At 37.4% G+C, this 19,669-nt stretch overlaps 1 protein-coding gene across 35 annotated transcripts in view; it reads left to right on the top strand.

Annotated features, from left to right (window-relative positions):
• EFCAB3 (EF-hand calcium binding domain 3) overlaps positions 1 to 19,669 on the top strand; it is a 649,184-nt gene that overhangs the window by 60,059 nt on the left and 569,456 nt on the right. For 33 of the 35 annotated variants that reach the window (XR_011383437.1, XR_011383438.1, XM_070060541.1 and 30 more), the window contains 4 exons: positions 424 to 567; positions 8,175 to 8,246; positions 15,736 to 16,233; positions 18,946 to 19,083. Coding sequence is in view for 33 of the 35 variants with exons in the window: in XM_070060541.1 (XP_069916642.1) it covers positions 424 to 567; positions 8,175 to 8,246; positions 15,736 to 16,233; positions 18,946 to 19,083 (852 nt within the window). In the remaining 2 variants the exon portion in view is untranslated. The remainder of the gene's footprint in view (positions 1 to 423; positions 568 to 8,174; positions 8,247 to 15,735; positions 16,234 to 18,945; positions 19,084 to 19,669) is intronic. The other 2 variants (XM_070060528.1, XM_070060524.1) reach the window with 1 other exon arrangement.

Below are 19,669 nucleotides of genomic sequence, written 5' to 3'. Positions count from 1 at the left end.
TAACTTAAGAGGTAAGTGTAGTATAATGATAAAGAGCAAGAATTATGTGTTGAGCTTGCTAGATTAGAATTTTAGCTTTTCTACTTTGTAATCACACAGGATTTTCTAAGCCTTAGCTTCATTTTCTATTTTATAGGCATTTTGTGGTGATTGGGATAACCCATACCTTTTAGTACATAGCCTGATGCGTAATCAGTATTTAATAAATGACAGATAGTAATGTAATAAAAGCAAAAGTTAGAATTTATTTTGGAAATATAGCCTAAAATCAGACAAATGTCTAATTGTACATGTTTAGAAAACCCTGTGTATATGTAAGATTTTTTCCCCTGCTATGTTATTGATACAAAAGAATTTCCTTTTCTAAGTAAAGCTTCTGTTTTCATGGTATAATAATTTATTTTATTTTATTTTATTTTTTAGCATTCCAGGATGCCTTGAATACTTTCAATAGGATAAAACATGGTCGAGTTGTCACTGATGAAGTGATTGATGTTTTGGATAGCATGGATATCCCTATAAACCATGAAACTTTACAGGAAGTGCTAAAATGTTCCTATATTGACAGTGAGTGATTTTATTTTTTATAATAAATAAATATATATTATGTGAATATCAAGTTTGGATTCATCCTTTTCTTCTCTTTTACCTCTTGGTTCTTACTATTTGCAAATGACACTGCATACTGGCATCTGTAGGAAGAAATAATCTAGAAAAACTAAGTGAGAAATTTAAAAAATTGTTATATTTTGGTATATTTGGTAAAGGTCTAAGAGTAAAATTTATTTTTTAAAATTTTAGCTGTAGAAATAGTTTCTTGTATAAAAGGTCTTGGCTCCACAAGTTAGGAAACTGAAGTTTCTTGAATTCTCAGTTTTATTATGTAGATTTAATTTATTTTTATTTTTTATTTTCTTTAAAGATTTATTTATTTATTTGGAAGTCAAAGTTACATAGAGAGAGGGGAGAGAGAGAGAGGTCTTCCATCTGATGGCTCACTCCCCAATTGGCCGATCCAAAGCCAGGAGCTTCTTCTAGTTCTCCCATGAGGGTGCAGGGACCCAAGCACTTGGGCCATCTTCTACTGCTTTCCCAGGCCATAACAGAGAGCCTGAGTGGAAGTGGAGCAGCCAGGTCTTGAACCATTGCCCATATGGGATGCTGGCGCTTCAGGCCAGCCACAGCGCTGGCCCCTATATAGCTGTAATTTAAAAAGCTTGCTATGCTGTTCAGTTACCCTCAGCACAGGTGTAGATTGCTTTAAACATTATCGATATGTTTAGCAGGTATTTTGTATAATATATTTACGTTTTACTAGGAGATATCCTGTAACAGTGGATTGATTAGTGACTGGTCAATGAATGGTTAACTCATTTAATGAGTCAGATAGTCATTTAATATCTGCTGTGTCTGGAACCATGCTAGGTAATACAAAGATGAATAAAGCAGAGCTGTCAGACTCAAACTGGCCCTCCTATATGGAATGCCTACTTCTAAGTGGCACCTTAAACTTCTGCACAACAAGCTTGGCTCCTTCTATTGGTGGCTTTGTAGTTGCTTTGAAGTGGTTTGGAGATAGAACCAGTCATTGCCTTGAGATAAACAGGATACATAGAATCCTATTATGTAGTTATTTACGCTGGGCTCTAGGATGGTAGATATGAGTGGAAGGATACACTAGAGTATGAAAAGATCTGTAAAATGGAGATTTAAAAGGCTAATCTGAAGCCATACTATTAAGTAGTGTTTAGGGCATTTCCCATCAGGAATAACAGAAATAATTTATGAAACTGCTGCAGAACCTTGCTTTTTGAATTATGAAATTCTGATCTGGGTCTCTGGGTCTCCTACTTTATTTGAGGAGGTAGATTTGACAATTTCATAGAATTATTGTAGGAATTAATATAAGCATCTACCATAATGCTTGGCACGTAGAAGAGGCTCAAGAAAGGTGGAGCAGAAACCTGAGTCATCCTTGACAATTCAAATTTCTCTTTCCTGCTCATCAGTTTGAAGTCCTTTTATTTTCAACTTCTAGGTATCTATTAAATCTTTCTGTTTCTATTTCCCCACCTTAGTTTGAGTTAACTTACCTTTCCTTGGGACTACTGCAATTCATTCTATCATATCTACCCATATAATTCTTAACTTTCTTTACACTACAGCCAGAATGATCGTTTTTTGAGCCAAAAATCCAATCATGTTAACTTCCTTGCATAAAATCTAATAATAGCTCTTGATAAAGAATCCTTTAATGTGGTATTCAAAGCTTTGCATAGTTTTTTACCCAGATTTTGTTTTATCTCAGACCACTTTCTTCCTTTCTTTTGGAGCTCTTGAAGTTTCAACTATATACCATGCCCTTTCCTGCCAAATAATCATTGCCTATGTTCTTTTCTTGAACTTTCCTCTCTTCCTAGTTGATTCCTACTTATATTTTAGATCTAAACTCAACTTTCAATTCTTCAGTGTTTTCCCCGTCCTCTATGGCTAGCTCATATTCTCATATTCTACATTCTTATAGCACTAAGTGTAGTTGTAATTTGTGTTTTTTATTGTTTGCTTAACATTTGTATTTCAAATAGGACTAAGCACCAGGTGAGCAGATATTATGCTTGTGTCTTCAGTACATAGCACAGTGCTTATAGCATATAACTGCTCAACAAATATTTGTTGACCTCCTCTAATCAGGAAGAACAGAATGTTCTTTTTTTTTTTTAAATATTTATTTTATTTATTTGAAAGACAGAGTTACAGAGAGAGAAAGAGAGGTCTTCCATCTGCTGGTTCACTCCCCAGATGGCCGCAACGGACGGAGCTGGGCTGATCCAAAGCCAGGAGCAAGGAACTTCTTCTGGGTCTCCCACGTGGGTGCAGGGGCCCAAGGACTTGGGCCATCTTCTACTGCCATCCCAGACCATAGTGGAGAGCTGGATTGGAAGAGGAGCAGCCAAGACTAGAACCAGCACCCAATGGGATGCTGGTGCTTCAGGCCAGGGCTTTAACCCACTGTGCTACAGCGCTGGTCCCCAGAATGTCCTTTTTGTGGCATTTATAAGTAGGCTGCAATTTGAGGCAAACTTCCTCATAAGGAAGATCTCTTTGTCTTTTCACAAGGAAAATCACTATAAGAGCTATATTTGATTTGGAGGGTTAAAACATACTGAGAAATGTGTGTAAAGCAGAAATGTAAATTGAAATACTCTACGTGGAAACCCACAGGAATAGTGATTGAGTAGTAAAGGAAGAAGATTGATAGAACCTAAGCACAGTAGAGGCTGGCAACAGAGTAGTCTAGAATTTTAGAGCTACTGTATGTCATTGCTTATTGTGATATTTTAGAAGTTCCTTATTCCAATTAATTGAAAATTATCAATAAAAGTTGGTTATATACAATAGCCTTTTGTTATTATTTTTGGGGGTGGGGTTAGTTTAAAGAAAAAGACCTATAGGTTCTATGTTGGGTCTACTTGGGCTAGGGAGAGGCTAGCAACTGTAGAAGGTGATAATGTGATAGCAAGAATCCATGGGAATAGAAAATAAAACAAAAGTCAGCAAAGAGCATGAACTAGCCCTTAAATATTGGACAGGGTCTTGACTTAGGTTAGTACATTATCTGGATCTGATTTTGATGCCAAAAGAGTTGGATCACTTGGGCAGATTACATGAATTTTTATGTAGCATAATTTTAAAAAATATAATTTATTTAAGTGGGAGAGGAATAGGGAGAGGGAGACCAACCCACTAGGCTGCCCACTCCTGTAGCAGAATTTTTTTTTTTTTTTTTTTTTTTTTTTTTTTTTTTTTTTTGACAGGCAGAGTGGACAGTGAGAGAGAGAGACAGAGAGAAAGGTCTTCCTTTGCCGTTGGTTCACCCTCCAATGGCTGCCGCGGCCGGCGCGCTGCGGCCGGCGCACCGCGCTGATCCGATGGCAGGAGCCAGGAGCCAGGTGCTTTTCCTGGTCTCCCATGGGGTGCAGGGCCCAAGCACCTGGGCCATCCTCCACTGCACTCCCTGGCCACAGCAGAGAGCTGGCCTGGAAGAGGGGCAACCGGGACAGATTCCGGCGCCCCAACCGGGACTAGAACCCGGTGTGCCGGCGCCGCTAGGCGGAGGATTAGCCTAGTGAGCCGCGGCGCCGGCCCTGTAGCAGAATTTTGAAGTAAGGAATAATATAACTAATATCACCCCCAAATCAAAAAATAATAAATGTTGATGAGAAAGTGGGGAAAAAAAGGTACCCTAAACCACTGTTGGTGGGAATGTAAACTAGTACAATCACTATGGATGACAGTATGGAGATTCCTCAGAAATCTGAAAATAGATCTACCATATGACCCAGCCATCCCATTCCTAGTGATTTATCCAATTGTAATGAAATCAGCATGTTGAAGAGTTATTTGTACCCCATTCTTTTTGCAACTCAATTCACAATAGCTAAAATATGGAATCAACCCAGATGTCTGTCAACTGATGACTAGATAAAGGAAATGTGGCATATGTACACCACGGAATACTACTCAGCCACAAAAAAGAATGAAATCCTGTCTTTTGCAAGAAAATAGAGTAAATGGAAATCATTATACTTAGTGAAATAATCGGCCTCAAAAGACAAATATGTATTTTCTCTGATATGTAGTAGTTAATATGGAATACAAAAAAGTATAGAAGCAAAATAGACATCTTGTGATTTGATTTTGTTATTATTCTTTGTTTGAACTCCTATGGAGTTGTGATATTTTTACTTTTTATTTATTGAATATTATGATTAAGTAGTTCATTAAGCCTGTCATATAGTGGACTGAAATTATGTTTTTACAAAAAATATTAAAAAGGAAGGAAGGAAGGGGATTGAGGGAGGGAATGAAGGAGGGAAGGAAGTGTGGTTATCTTCTTAGAATTGTACCTATGAAACACATGAAATGTTTTCTTTACATTAATAAAAATTTTCAAAGATGAGATAAAAGAATTTGAAATCTACTAAAGATGAAATGTAATGTTGATGATTACTTAGCATCTTCTGTGTCATGTTACCCTGCATAAGACCTTGATGATAAGGATCATTTTCCCCCTTCATAAAGGAAAAATTTCCTCTAAAATTACATGTATAAGAATGGGAAGCAATTTTGAATTTCCCTTATGAAATAATTGATAGCTGTAAGCATATTGTTGATTTCACTCTCAACCAGGAATCATCTTAAGGTTATTCTAAGTCAGATGGGAGCCAAAGTAATATTTTCAGGTTCTAGTATATTATCAGGACTATTTAAATAGGTAATATTTGCTTAAGGGATTTGTGATAGGTATCTATTATTTTATATAAATAAAAAATAAATGTTGAGCAGCAGCAAGTTAATCTGTGGAAATGATTGATTACTGCATTTTCATTGATGTTTTAGGACCTCTATCCAGAGAAGGGTGTTTTCTGAATGAAGAGTAGATAAAAGCAATATGGCCTTCTCCAGTGGGTTAATGTATGCATGATCCAATGGAATACTTTCTTTTTTAGATACATGTGAGAGAGAAATAAGAGAGGGAGGGAGGGAGTGAAGGAGAAAGAGATTGGTCCATTTTTTGGTTCACATTCCAAAATACTTGATAAGCCAGCTAGGGACCACAATAGTCAAGCTGGGGAGAGCCAGCACTCAATCCAGAACTCTTACAGGGGTGGCAAGTAACCATTCACTTGAGTTATCACCTGCTGCCTCTAGGAGTTCCACTAAAGACTGAGATTAACACTTTCTATTTTTTTAATTAATTTATTTTTTTTTGACAGGCAGAGTGGACAGTGAGAGAGAGAGACAGAGAGAGAAAGGTCTTCCTTTGCCGTTGGTTCACCCTCCAATGGCCGCTGCGGCCGGCGCGCTGCGGCCAGCGCACCGCGCTGATCCGATGGCAGGAGCCAGGAGCCAGGTGCTTTTCCTGGTCTCCCAAGGGGTGCAGGGCCCAAGCACCTGGGCCATCCTCCACTGCACTCCCTGGCCACTTTCTATCTTAAAGCAGGAAGCTGGGTATCAAACCTTGGTACTCCAATATGTGATGCAGCCATTTTTTTTAAATTTATTTAATGAGCATAAATTTCCAAAGTACAGCTTATGGACCACAATAGCCTCCTCCCCGCCACCCCGTGTCTTCCCTCCCATCCACAGCGCTCCCCTCTCCCACTCCCTCTCCCCTTCCCCTTCACATCACAATTAATTTTCAATTATCTTTATATATAGAAGATCAATTTAGCATATGTTAAGTAAAGATTACCACATTTTGCTCCCACACAGAAACATAAAATGTAAAATACTATTTGAGTACTAGTTATAGCATTAATTAAACACCTAAGAGTAATTGTGTATTAATTACAGAGCTCAACCAATAGTTTTAAGTAGAATATAAAATGCATCTTTTGCATTGTTGTGACTTCCCCCCGACCTCCCTCCCTCCCATGGCCCTCCCCTCACCCACTTCCTCTCCCCTCTCCCCCCTTCATCACGTTTCATTTTCGGTTACCTTCATATACCGAAGATCAATTTAGTATATACTAAGCAGGGATTTCAACAGGTTGCACTCACACAACTGAATCAGGTATAGGGTATTGTTTGACTAGTAGTGTTGTTTTTGAGTTTCATAGATAAACATATTAAGGACAGAGATCCTGCGAGGGGAGCATGAACCCAGTGACTCCCGTTGTTGATTTAACAATTGGCACTCTTATTTATGACGTCAGCAATCACCTGAGACTCTTGCTATGAGCTGTCTAGGCTATGGAAGCCCCTTGAGTTCACCAACTCTGAATTTGTTTAGTCAAGGCCATATCACAGTGGAGGTTCCTTCCTCCCTTCAGAGAAAGGCGCCTCTCTCCTTGATGGCCTGATCCTTCTGCTGGAGTGTTGTTCACCAGGATCCTTCATTTAGATTGTTTTTTGCCACCGTGTCATGGCTTTCCATGCCGGATGCAGCCATTTTGACCTTGACACAATACTTTTGAGTGATCAAATTCAAGAGCTTGAGAGCTGAACCCTTGAGTTATCTTAAGACTTAAGCTATGGCCCAAGAACTTGGAACATGTATTCAATCTACAATAAGTGCAGGACTTCCCTGGAGGTATTATGGAAGGTGTTTGAACCATAATTAAGAGCAGGATGAGGATAAATGCAAAATAAGAAGCCAGATTGCAGGAAGCACTTCCTAATCAAAATGCAATTTAGATCCAACTTATCCTAACACTTCTTTGATTGCTTCAAGTACATATATGCTTTGCAGTAATTTAAAGGCCTGCACCTGGCATGACTTACCAATTTTCAGAGATACAGAAAAAGTACAACTTACCCAACAAACCCAAATCTACTTTATATAATTGAACTCTTCTTTGATTCAGAAGTCACTTTAAAATCTTCCATTTTTTTCTCAGGGTCTTCACTTACGTACATTATTGAACAGCTGGTTTCTTATGAATTGAGTAAAAGAACAAATCCAATAAATATTATTATAGATGAGGCAGTTTCCATTCTTTTTCACTTTGAATGACTATTAAAGTCAAATGTTTAGAGGCAAGAATTACTGGGCAGAGGATTTTCTACCTCTGCGCACAATTGGAATGATATTCAAGGTCACAGCATCCTTAGTTATGCATTATTGAGAAGAAAAATGGTCAGGGGCAGAAAAGGTAGGCAGTTATAATTATGAGAGTACTGGGCACATGTGAAGTACCAAGTAAATGGTTATCTTCTATTCACAGTGTAGACGCTGTGCTGTTCTTTCCAGTCTTAAGTATATTTTGTTCATTCAAACATCATTTTCAAATATAGGAAGTGGATATTTCACTAGGCATTGGAGAAACAGATATGAAAGACATTTTGTTCTTGAGTTGCTCATGGTCTAGATAGGAAGACAGAGTAAATACTTCAGATAAATACTACCTGTGATAAATTCGTAAAAAAGTTTGTATAATGAATAAAATACCATCCTAATTTTATCTAGTATGGGGGCTTAAAATGTGGCTATTTGGTTGAAAACCCTTTTAATGATGGGGAGAACTGTAGTCTTCGTCTTATGTTTCAATGTTTACTATTCATAAATCTAGATGCTGGCCTTCCGTATTTTTTTTTATGTTAGAATAGGATGGCAGCCATAAATGTGTTCAAAGTTAATACAGTATTTTAACTGATACTTTCTGTTTTAGGTAACCACATGGTGGATATTGGAAATATTGTATTTGTTTTGAATGACCTACATCAGCAATATGAAGATGTTTGTAAGTTAGCTTCTTTTGCTATAACAAGTTTTGTTTATAAAGAAATTGTTTTAAAAATAAAGCCTAATTTGCAGTTTTAAAAGCTTTCTCTGCACCCTTTAACCCTAAATCAGGGAGATAAAAATTTAAGGCAATACTCTAAATATATTAGTTAATTAATTTATATCGTTTATATGACTATCTTGCAGAATTCCTTTTATCTTTCCCTCAAATATTTTTAAAAAGATTTTTTAAATTTATTTAAAAGAGTTAGAGAGGTAGAGGCAGAGAGGGAGGTCTTCCATCCGCTGGTTCACTCCCCAGATGGCCGCAATGGCTGGAGCTGTGCCCATCTGAAGCCAGGAGCCAGGAGCTTCTTCCAGGTCTCCCACGCAGGTGCAGGGGAACAAGGACTTGGGCCATTGTCTACTGCTTTCCCAGGCCATCGCAGAGAGCTGAATCGGAAGTGGGGCATAGCAGAGAGCTAGATTGGAAGAGGAGCAGCCAGGACTAGAACCGGTGCCCATACGGGATGCTGGCGCTTTCATGCCAGGGCTTTAACCCGCTGCGCTACAGCACCAGCCCTTCCCTCAAATATTACAACATAAAATCAGATTTAAAATAAAATAGCACTCTTTCACTTCCCTTCATTTGTCTAAATATCATTTGGCCAAGATTATATGTGAGCCTAATTTAAAGAATTGTACAGCTTCTTGAAGCTTCTTACAAAAAAAGTTGCCCCCTGCTTGATCTTGCATCAAGCTTCTCTGGAGATAAGCTTTTTAACTGAGACTTATCTTTATAACATGTTTATGTTGCTACTTGTTGATTTTTAAAATGCTGTTTAATTTATTTGAAATAGTGACAGAGAAAGAGAGGGAGCGAGTGAGAGACAGAGATAAACCCAGAGAGAGTCAAAGAGATAGGTCCTATTAACTGGTTCACCCTCGAAATGCCTCAGAAGCTAAGGCTAGGCTGGGCTAAAGTCAGGAGTTGGAATCTCCATCTGGATTTCCTATATGGGTGGCAGAGAATCAGGTACTTGAGCCATCACCTACCACCTCCTAGGAAGCTATAATTGGGAGAGGATCTGGAATGGAATCCAGTACTCTGATGTGTGATACAGGCATTCCTAGCAATGTTTTAACTACTGTGGGAAACACTTACCCTGCCACTTGTTGATTTTTAAAATTTTAATTAGATGTAGTAAACTTCCTACTTTGAAAGATGAGGATTTACTTCTGTTTAATTTTGTATGTCCCCAACATACTTAGTCTTCTCTACACCCATCCATTGTCCCAATATAGTTATATAATAATTTGGTTTATTTCTTATGTAGTACTTTTATTAACATATCTATTAAACACTATTCACAGCTGAGCCATATAATATTTTATGGTTAATTTCTTTTTTGTGTGTGTGCAACTTTTTTCCTTTTTTGATTTGATTCCTAATGAATTTTTTGAAGTCTGTTCAATTTGCCATCATTACCTGAAAGTTTCAGATTTCATTTTGAATTCTAGTTTTTTCTTCTCATGCAGAAGTTTTTTCATCTATTTTTACCACTTACATAGATGTCACTGATAATCACACATCTATTCCTGTGCACAATGTAGCATTTTTTTTTACCTCTTCTTTATCTTTACTTTTTTCTGTTAGTTATTTTTCTAAGAAAAGAGTGTTGTCTCAAAATTGTAATTCTTTCAGTTTGCTAGACTTTTCTTCATATAGCTTGAAGTGCTATCTTTTGCTGCATTAACATTTAGCATAGTTGTGTCTTCTTGGTGAATTGACTCTTTTAGCATCAAGTAATTATTCCTCTTTATCACTGGAAATTTTCTTTGCTCTGAAATCTGCTTTATTTATTTATTTATTTATTTTGACAGGCAGAGTGGACAGTGAGAGAGAGAGACAGAGAGAAAGGTCTTCCTTTGCCATTGGTTCACCCTCCAATGGCCGCCGCGGCTGGCGCGCTGCGGCCGGCGCACCGCGCTGATCCGATGGCAGGAGCCAGGAGCCAGGTGCTTTTCCTGGTCTCCCAAGGGGTGCAGGGCCCAAGCACCTGGGCCATCCTCCACTGCACTCCCTGGCCACAGCAGAGAGCTGGCCTGGAAGAGGGGCAACTGGGACAGAATCCGGCGCCCCGACCGGGACTAGAGCCTGGTGTGCCGGCGCCGCTAGGCGGAGGATTAGCCTAGTGAGCCGCGGCGCCGGCCTGAAATCTGCTTTATTTAATATTAACATAACCACTACAGATTTGTCTTAGTTCATTTTCTTTTACTATAACGAAATACTCAAGATTGGGTAATTTATGAAGAATTGTAAATTTAGTTGTCTCATAATTCTTAAGACTGGGAAAACCAAGAGCATGGTGCTGGCATCCTCTTGGCATCTGGTGAAGGCCTTTTATTGTATCATCACATTGCAGAGGACATCATATGGCAAGGCAGAACAAATGTGCTAGAGTTGGTCTCTTCCACTACTTAAAAAAACACTAATACTGTTACAGATGCTCCACTTCAATAGTAGTTACTTCCCAGAGGTCCTACCTCCAAATACTACAAACTTACAAATATGGAGATTTGGTTTCCAGCACATGAACTTTGAGAGATATATTTAAATCATAGCAGCTTTTCTTTTCATTAGTATTTGCATGGTATATATTGTTCATCCATTGCTTCTAATCTTCCTATATTAATATATTAAATGTATTTTATAAATCACATGGAGTTGGGTGATGTATTTGTATTCATTCTTAAAACATCTTTTAAATTGGAGTGTTTAGTGACATGTAATTATTGATATATTCAGATTTAGGTATACTGTGTTTTTTTTATTTCCCCCAACTTTCTGTGTTTTTAAGCATATTTTAACATTCCTTTAAAATTTGTATGTTACTATGTCTGTATTTTCCAGTTATTGTTCAACAATGATACTGTACATACTTAACCTTTTACAAAACACTAAAATATTTTCCACATCAAGTGGAACATAGAAATTTTACTACTAATGTCCTTTCACTTTCACCCCTTTATATTGTGATTTTCTTATGTATTATAAAATAACACTTATAATTTTGCTTTGAATCATTAAATATTAATATAAAGCTCTCAAGAGGAGAATAGTCTATTTAAACAAGTTGTTACCATTCTGTTTCTCTTCCTTTATTACCTACTGCTTAGATGTCTTATCTGTATTATTTATTTACCTTTGTTTAAAGAATTTCTTTTGGGGCTGGCTCTGTGGCATAGTAGGCTAAGCCTCCACCTGCAGTGATGGCATCCCATGTAGGCACTGGTTCATGTCCTGGTGGTTCCTCTTCTGATCCAGCTGTCTGCTCTGGCCTGGGAAAGCAGTAGAAGATGGCCCAAGTCCTTGGGTCCCTGTACCCACGTGGGAGACCTGGAGGAAGCTCCTGGCTCCTGGCTTTGGATCGGCCCAGCTTCGGTTGTTGTGGTTGTTTGGGGAGTGAACCAGTGGATGGAAGACCTCTCTGTCTTTCCTCTCTGTAACTCTCCTTTTTGTCTGTAACTCTCAAATATATGAAAAAATCTATAAAAAGGAATTTCTTTTAGTAATATTTTTATATCAGATATATTAAAAATGAATTATCCTAGTTTTTCCTTATCTGAGACTGTCTTTATTTCTCTTGCATTCCTGAGGTTGAATTCTGGGTTGATGGTTATTTATTTCATTATTTAAAATTATTTGTTCCATTTACTTCTGACCTCCATTATTCCTGATGAGATATCTGATAGTATTCATATCATAGGATGTGTTTTTTTTTTTCTGGTTGTTTTCAAGATATTTTCCTTAGCAGCTGGTATTATTGCACAGTGGTTAAACTGTCACTTATAATGATATCATCCCATATTGGAGTTTGAGTCCCACCTACTCTGCTTCTGATCCAACTTCCTGCTAATATGCCTAAGAAGGCAGCAGAAAATGGCTCAAGTACTTGTGGCTCTGCCACTCATGTGGGAGACCAAGATGGAGTTCCTGGCTCCTGGCTTCTGCCTGTGCCAGACCTGGCTGCTGTGGCCCTTTGGGGAGTGAACTAGCAGATAGAAGATTCTTCTCATTCTCTGTCACTCTGCCTTTCAAATAAATATATCTATCAATTGTAGAGATTTTTTTACATCCTTGGTTAAATCTATTCCTGGATATTTAAGTGTTTTTGGTAGCTATTGTGATAGGACTGATCTTATAAATTCTTTCTCAGCCAGAAGTTGTTGGTGTTTAGGAATGCTATTGAGTTTTATGTGTTGATTCTATATCCTGCAACTTTGCTGAATTCTCTTATGAGTTCTAATAATCTCTTAGTGGAGTCTTTTGGTTCCCCTGTGTAAAGGATAATATCATTTGCAAATAGGAATAATTTGACTTATTCCATTCCAGTTGTATTCCTTTGATTTCTTTTTCTTGCCTAATTACTCTAAACTTCTAGAACTACATTGAATAATAGTGAGAGTGGGCATCCTGTCTGGTTCTGGATCTTAGTGGAAATGCTTTCAACTTTTCTCTGTTCAGTACAGTGCTGGCTGTGAGTTTGTCATATATTGCCTATATTATGTTGAGGTATGTGACTTCTATACCCATCTTAAAAGATTTTTGTCATGAAAAGATGTTATATTTTATCAGATGCTTTCTGTTCATCTATTGAGCTAATCATATGGCTTTTAACCTCCATTTTGTTGAGGCTAAAACATTTATTGATTTACATTGATTTACATATGTTGAACCAGCCCTGCATCCATCGCTGGAATAAATACTACTTGGTCAATGTCAATAATAATTCGATGTATTATTGGATTTAATTTGCTAGTATTTTATTGAGAATTTTTGCATCTATGTTCATCTGCGATATAGGCCTATAGTTCTCTTTTTTGTTGTATAATTTTCTGGTTTTGGAATTGAGGTAATGCTGACCTCATTGAATGAGTTTGGAATGGTTCCCTCCATTTAAATAGTTTTTAATTATATAAGAAGCATTGGTATTAAGTGTTCCTTAAATGTTTGGTATAATTCAGAAGTGAAGCCATCTGGTCCTGGGCCTTTCTTTGTTGGGATGCTCTTTATTACTGATTCATCTCAGTGCTGGTTTTTGGTCTATTCAGGTTTCCTATGTCTTTGTGCCTCAATTTTGATAAATTATATGTGCCCAGAAATCTATCCATTACTTCTAGATTTCCCAATTTGTTGGCATATAGCTATTTGTAGTAGTTCCTAATTGTTTGTGTTTCTGTGGTATCAGCTGTAGCATCTCCTTTTTCATCTCTGATTTTTAAAATTTGGGTCTTCTCCCTACTCTTTTGGTTGGTCGGGCCAATAGTTTATCAATTGTGTTTATTTTTTCTTTTTTTTTAAAGATTTATTTTATTTATTTAATAGAGTTACAGAGAGAAGCAGAGACAGAGAGAGAGGTCTTCTATCCACTGGTTCACTCCCCAGATGGCCGCAATGGCTGGAGCTGCGCCGATCTGAAGCCAGGAGCCAGGAGCTTCCTCCAGGTCTCCCATGTGGGTGCAGGGGCCCAAGGAACTGGGCCATCTTCTACTGCTTTCCCAGGCCATAGCAGAGAGCTGGACTGGAAGAGGAAAAACTGGGACTAGAACTGGCACCCATATGGGATGCCGGAGCTTCAGGCCAGGGCATTAACCCGCTCTGCCACAACGCTGTCCCCAATTTTGCTTATTTAAAAAAAAATAGCTTGTCATTTCACTATATATTTGTATGTTTTAAAATTTTTATTTATTTATTCTCTTTTATTATTCCTTTCCTTCTATAAATTTGGGGTTTGGTTTGTTCTTTTTTTCCCTAGGACATTTTGAGCATTGTTAGATCATTCCAATTTCTTGATGTAGGCACTTATTGTTATAAACTTCCCCTTCTATTTTTTTAAGATTGATTGATTTATTTGAAAGTTAGAGTTACAGAGAGAAGGGAGGAGACAGAGACAGATACCTTCCATCTGCTGGTAAACTTCCTAAGAGGCTGCAAAGGCCAGGGCACAGCCAGGCTGAAGCCAGGGGCCAGAAGATTCATCTAGGTCTCTTACATGGGTGATGGGGGCTCAAGCACTTGGATCATCTGCTGCTGCTTTTCCCAGACCATTAGCAGGAAGCTGGATTGGGAGTGGAGCAGCTTGGACATGAACTGGCACCCATATGGCATGCTGGCTTGTAGGCGGCAGCTTTACCCACTGTGCCAAAATGCCAGCCCCTAAACTTTCCTCTTGACACTAGTTTTGCTGTATCCTGTAAGTTTTGATATGCTGTGCTTTAATTTTCATTCATTTCAAGGCATTTTTAATTTCTGTTTTATTTCTTGTATGACCCACTGCTCTTTTAGGAGCATATTGTTCAGTCTCCATATGTTTGTATATTTTCTAGATTTTTTGTTGTTGTTAATATACAGCTTAATTCTGTATTCTTCAGCTGTGGGATGGAATGTTCTGTAGATGTCTAGTAGATCCATTTGTTTTATAGTGCAGATTATGTCTTTTTTGTTGTTGTTGTTGATTTTTTTGGTCTGGATTATCTCTCCATTAATGAAAATGGGATGTTGAAGTCTTGCATTATTATTATATTGGAGTTTATGTCTTCCTTTAGATCCATTAACATTTGTTTTATAAATGAATTTCCCAGTTAGGATATTGAATTAATATTTTTCCAAATATGTTATTTTATACATATTCTTGCCCTCTGTTTATGAAGGCTAAAAATACTTTGGAGAGTAATTACTTGTAATGTTTTTTATAAATAAAAATTTCTCCCCTGCAACTTTCTCATAGTTGTGCACTGATATAACTACGGGATTTTTATCTGTATTAGCTTGTTATCTGTTATCTTTCTAAATTGGGCATAAATGGCAACTATGTGCTTCAGTAGGCTACTACTTTTTTCCAGTGTGTCTTTAAATGGCTTCCAATGGACATATTTAAATATATTAAAACAACAGGCGGGCTGGCGCCACGGCTCACTAGGCTAATCCTCCGCCTAGCGGCACCGGCACACTGGGTTCTAGTCCCGGTCGGGGCGCCGGATTCTGTTCCAGTTGCCCCTCTTCCAGGTCAGCTCTCTGCTGTGGCCAGGGAGTGCAGTGGAGGATGGCCCAGGTGCTTGGGCCCTGCACCCCATGGGAGACCAGGAGAAGCACCTGGCTCCTGGCTCCTGCCATCGGATCAGCGCGGTGCGCCAGCTGCAGCGCGCCGGTGCGGCGGCCATTGGAGGGTGAACCAACGGCAAAGGAAGACCTTTCTCTCTGTCTCTCTCTCACTGTCCACTCTGCCTGTTAAAAAAAAAAAAAAAAAGGCTATATTTAGCGAGTTAGTAGTTTAGTGTTTTGATCATCAGCTCTGTTTATTAGTTTAACTTGCTAAACTCTTTTATATGTTTAAGCAAATGGAAATTTCCTGAATGGCTTTAATGATATTATTACCTGAAATTTTTGAACTATATTGCAAATTATAAAGATAAATGAAATAATTAAATATGTTTCTCTTACCTAGCAATTATGGATGGGTCAACCTTGGATGAAACTGCTTCAAAAAGAAAGTTACCAAGTGTAGCAGAACGCTATTTAAAACATAAGAGGAAAAGAAGTCTACCTTCCAAACTGTCTGAATCTTCAGGATCCAAAAAGTTGAATAAAACCCCCCTCCAGCATCATAGTAAATTAATGGGGGAAAATGATGGCTTTGAATTTAAAAGAGCAAAAAATATATGGCAAGGAAAAAAATTCCTGGGTGGAATTGATAGCAGTAACACAGGATTCCAGGAACCATATCCATTAAATGTTATAAACTTACAAAAGCATTCAGAGAAGGCTGAATTTCCTGACTCAAAAGTTACACCACAAAGCTTGAAGAGTATTACAAGCCTCAATAAGTCCCTGGGTAAAAGTGATATTTCTAGTATTCCCAAGCTTCAGAATCCAGCTCTCAGAAAGCATCTCAACCTCCTAAAACAAGTTTCTTCTAAAGACAAAGCTGCAGTTAATACTCCAGGTCAGTACCTACGTCAGGTTCAGATTATAGGTCCTTGAGTTCATCAGTTATCACAGAAATAAGCAGAGTGAATCAGTTATTAAATGTGAGCTCTTCAATGATTAATATCAGGGGAATTACCACTTCTGATACATGGCTAATGTATGTAATGCTGTGGTTTTGATGGTAGTTGCTTTCCAGGTGTCTCTTTTAAGGGAGCCTAACTTTAAGAAACTTGTTCAGTGATTAATTGGAGTCATTCAAGTTCCCTAGAAAGTAGAGGACCTGTTTTCCTCAAGAAATTTTTATTTCATAAAAATTTATACAGGTAGAAAAATTTTAAAAATTTAAACAGATAGGTAGGAAGTGTGTGTCATTTTTTTTCATACAGTTCCATTATTTAAACACATAATCGTACTTCAAGTATTATCTCTTATGGAGAATATCAAGAGAAAATAATTAATTTGGTACATTTCAGACCTCTAAGACTTTATGGTCTTCAAAGATGAGCAATGGTTTCCCAACTAATATAATGTTCTATCCATTTGTGTTACTTCCATAACAGAAGTGCTGTGTATGAAATCTAGCTAAATATTCCTTCCTATGCCCTTTGCTTACGTTAATTAAATCATGTTTATTTTATTTGAAGAAGCTTACTGGCCTTTTAAAAATTGGCATTTAATAGTGAATGTGATGGTTTAAATGAATGCTTACTGAAAACTTTAATCATTCTAATACATAATTCAAGTTACTCAGTTAAAAAAGAGATTCTCTATTAAGGAGGCACAGGTATGTTCATTCTGTTTTCTTTACCAATGCACTGCTGTTATTCTGTGCCTCATTTTTTTTCCTGAGTGTTCTTTGTATTTCAATTAAAATTAGAGCCTTAGGATAAAGGAATAATGCAACAGTAGATATTTGGCTAGTAGGCAGAAGAGGTGTCACTAAAGTCCAATGATGTCACTTACCACTGCTATAATTAATCTTCTCTACATAGAAAAGTATTAAATAATTTATTGGGTATAAATTTCCCAAATAGATGGACAATAATTGGGAATCTTTGAAATATAACTGTTTTAATAATTTAAATTAATTTTTTTCTGATTTTTCATTTAAAGTGATTTTATATTCATGAGAGTTGTACAGATACTAAAGACATTTTCCTATATATTTTTATTTAGTTTTCCCAAGTATTAGGATCTAATATAACCACAATACAATGGTTTAAACCAGGGAATTAATACAATACAATTATATAAGACTATTTACTAATCTGTAGATATATATTCAAATTTTGTCAGTTATTCTATGAATATCCCTTTTCTGGTCCAGGATGTCTGATCCAGGGTTACACATTATATTTAGTTATCATGTATTCTTAATCCTCTCCAATCTGGATGCTTCCTTAATGTTTCATAACCTTGGCATATTTGAAGAATATTGACTAATTATTTTGTATAATATCCCTCATCCCTCATTTTAGATTTTCCATATATATATATATATAAGATTTATTTATTTATTTTTTAAAATTATTTATTTATTTATCTGCGAGGTAAAGTTACAGACAGACAGAGGGAGAGACAGAAGGAAAGGTTTTCTATCCACTGGTTCACTTCCCAAATAGCTGCAATGGCAGAGCTGAGCTATTCTCTTCCTTTGCTGACTTAATCAAACAATGATGAGGTTTGACCTCTTCAATCTCATACGTGCCCCTTTCTTTACATCCCAAGAGTCAGTGCCTTAGTGCAACATATCATTTTTAGCCAAGATTACTACATGTTTCCAAAATGTCTCCTTGTTTCTAAACTTGGCCTCCTTTAATCCTTAGCATGATACCTATTATAAAATATAAAATTAATCATGTTATTTATTTATTTATTTATTTATGAGGCAGAGTTACAGACAGAGAGAAGCAGAGACAGAGAGAAAGGTCTTCCATCCGCTGCTTTTCTCCCCAAATGGCTGCAATGGCTGGAGTTGGGCTGATCCGAAGCCAGGAGCAAATAGCTTCTTCCGGGTCTCCCTTATGGGTGCAGGCGCTCAAGCAGTTAGGCCATCTTCCACTGCTTTCTCAGGACATAAGCAGAGAGCTGGATCAGAGGAGGAGCTGCCAGGACACGAACCAGCGCTAATATGGGATGCCAGCATTACAGGTGGTGGCTTTACCTACTGTGCTAAAATGCCAGCCTCCCTTTATACTTTTTTGTAAATAAATTGCAGCTATGCATTTTGGCCAGAATACCAGAGAAATAATTATTATGCTCATCTCATAACAGGAGGCTAGTTATGTCCATGTGTATCTCCTTATGGATATTATTTTTTGAAGTTTGTAAACTAAAAACATGGTGCAATAAATTTATGGGAAAGGGGAGAACTTTTAATTTTTGTTTAGAGTTCTGGAGTTAAACAATATATTTGATGTCTTGGACTTCTTTATATTTTAATGATAAGCAAGAAATATTGACTCAGTTGCTGCAACAGGCTGTTCTTCCAAACAAATGGTTTATAAACATTTATAGTATTTCAAGACAGTTTTGGGTTTGAGCTGTAAGAGAAAGATAAAATATAATGTAAGATAGAATAGGAATAAAGAAAGAAAAGTAGTTTTTCTATAAGGTAATATTTACTAGATTAAACTTGTTCTCTGGTTACTAGATAAAGATTTTAGGTGCCAATCTTTGCTTTAGAAGCATAAATTCTGTTGCTTAGTAATTCCCTCTATATTTTGAGTTTTAGAAAATGTCTGTGAAGCTATCAGTGAATTCCGAGATTACATTGCTGCAGAAGAACTTCAGTCCACTTTGCCTTCAACAGGAATTCCTACATTAGATGAAGAGTTCCAGAAGAATCTGGCAAAAACTAGAGATGGTGAGAGACTGATAATAACAACTCTTTTTTGAGAAAATTAGATATTTTTATGGGATAGTATTAAATATTAGAGAAATTTTTCTTAATTAGGAGTGGGACAGAAAATGACCCATTCTAGAGAATATTCAGAAAGAGCAGATATAAAAATGGAAAGTAGCTGAAGGAAACATATAGAAACTCTGACCTAGAGGATTGGTTTAGCAGGGCTATGCTTTTCTTTCTTTCTTTCTTTCTTTCTTTCTTTCTTTCTTTCTTTCTTTCTTTCTTTCTTTCTTTTTCTTTCTTTCTTTCTTTCTTTCTTTTGAAGATTTTATTTGTTTACTTGAAAGTCAGAGTTACAGAGAGGCAGAGGCAGAGTCAGATGCAGAGGCACAGAGAGAGAGAGGTCTTCCATCTGCTGGTTCACTCCCCAGATGGCTGCAACGGCCGGAGCTGTGCCGATCTGAAGCCAGGAGCCAGGAGTTTCTTCTGGTCTCCTACGCAGGTACAGGTGCCCAAGGCCTTGGGCCATTGTCTACTGCTTTCCCAGGCCATAGCAGAGAGCTGGATCAGAAGTGGGGCAGCCAGGACTCTAACTGGTGCCCCT

Source organism: Oryctolagus cuniculus, chromosome 17, assembly GCF_964237555.1.
Source record: "Oryctolagus cuniculus chromosome 17, mOryCun1.1, whole genome shotgun sequence".
NCBI classification, from domain to species: domain Eukaryota; kingdom Metazoa; phylum Chordata; class Mammalia; order Lagomorpha; family Leporidae; genus Oryctolagus; species Oryctolagus cuniculus.
Note: the sequence above shows the minus strand (reverse complement) of the source record. Positions and strands in the feature narration are given on the sequence as shown.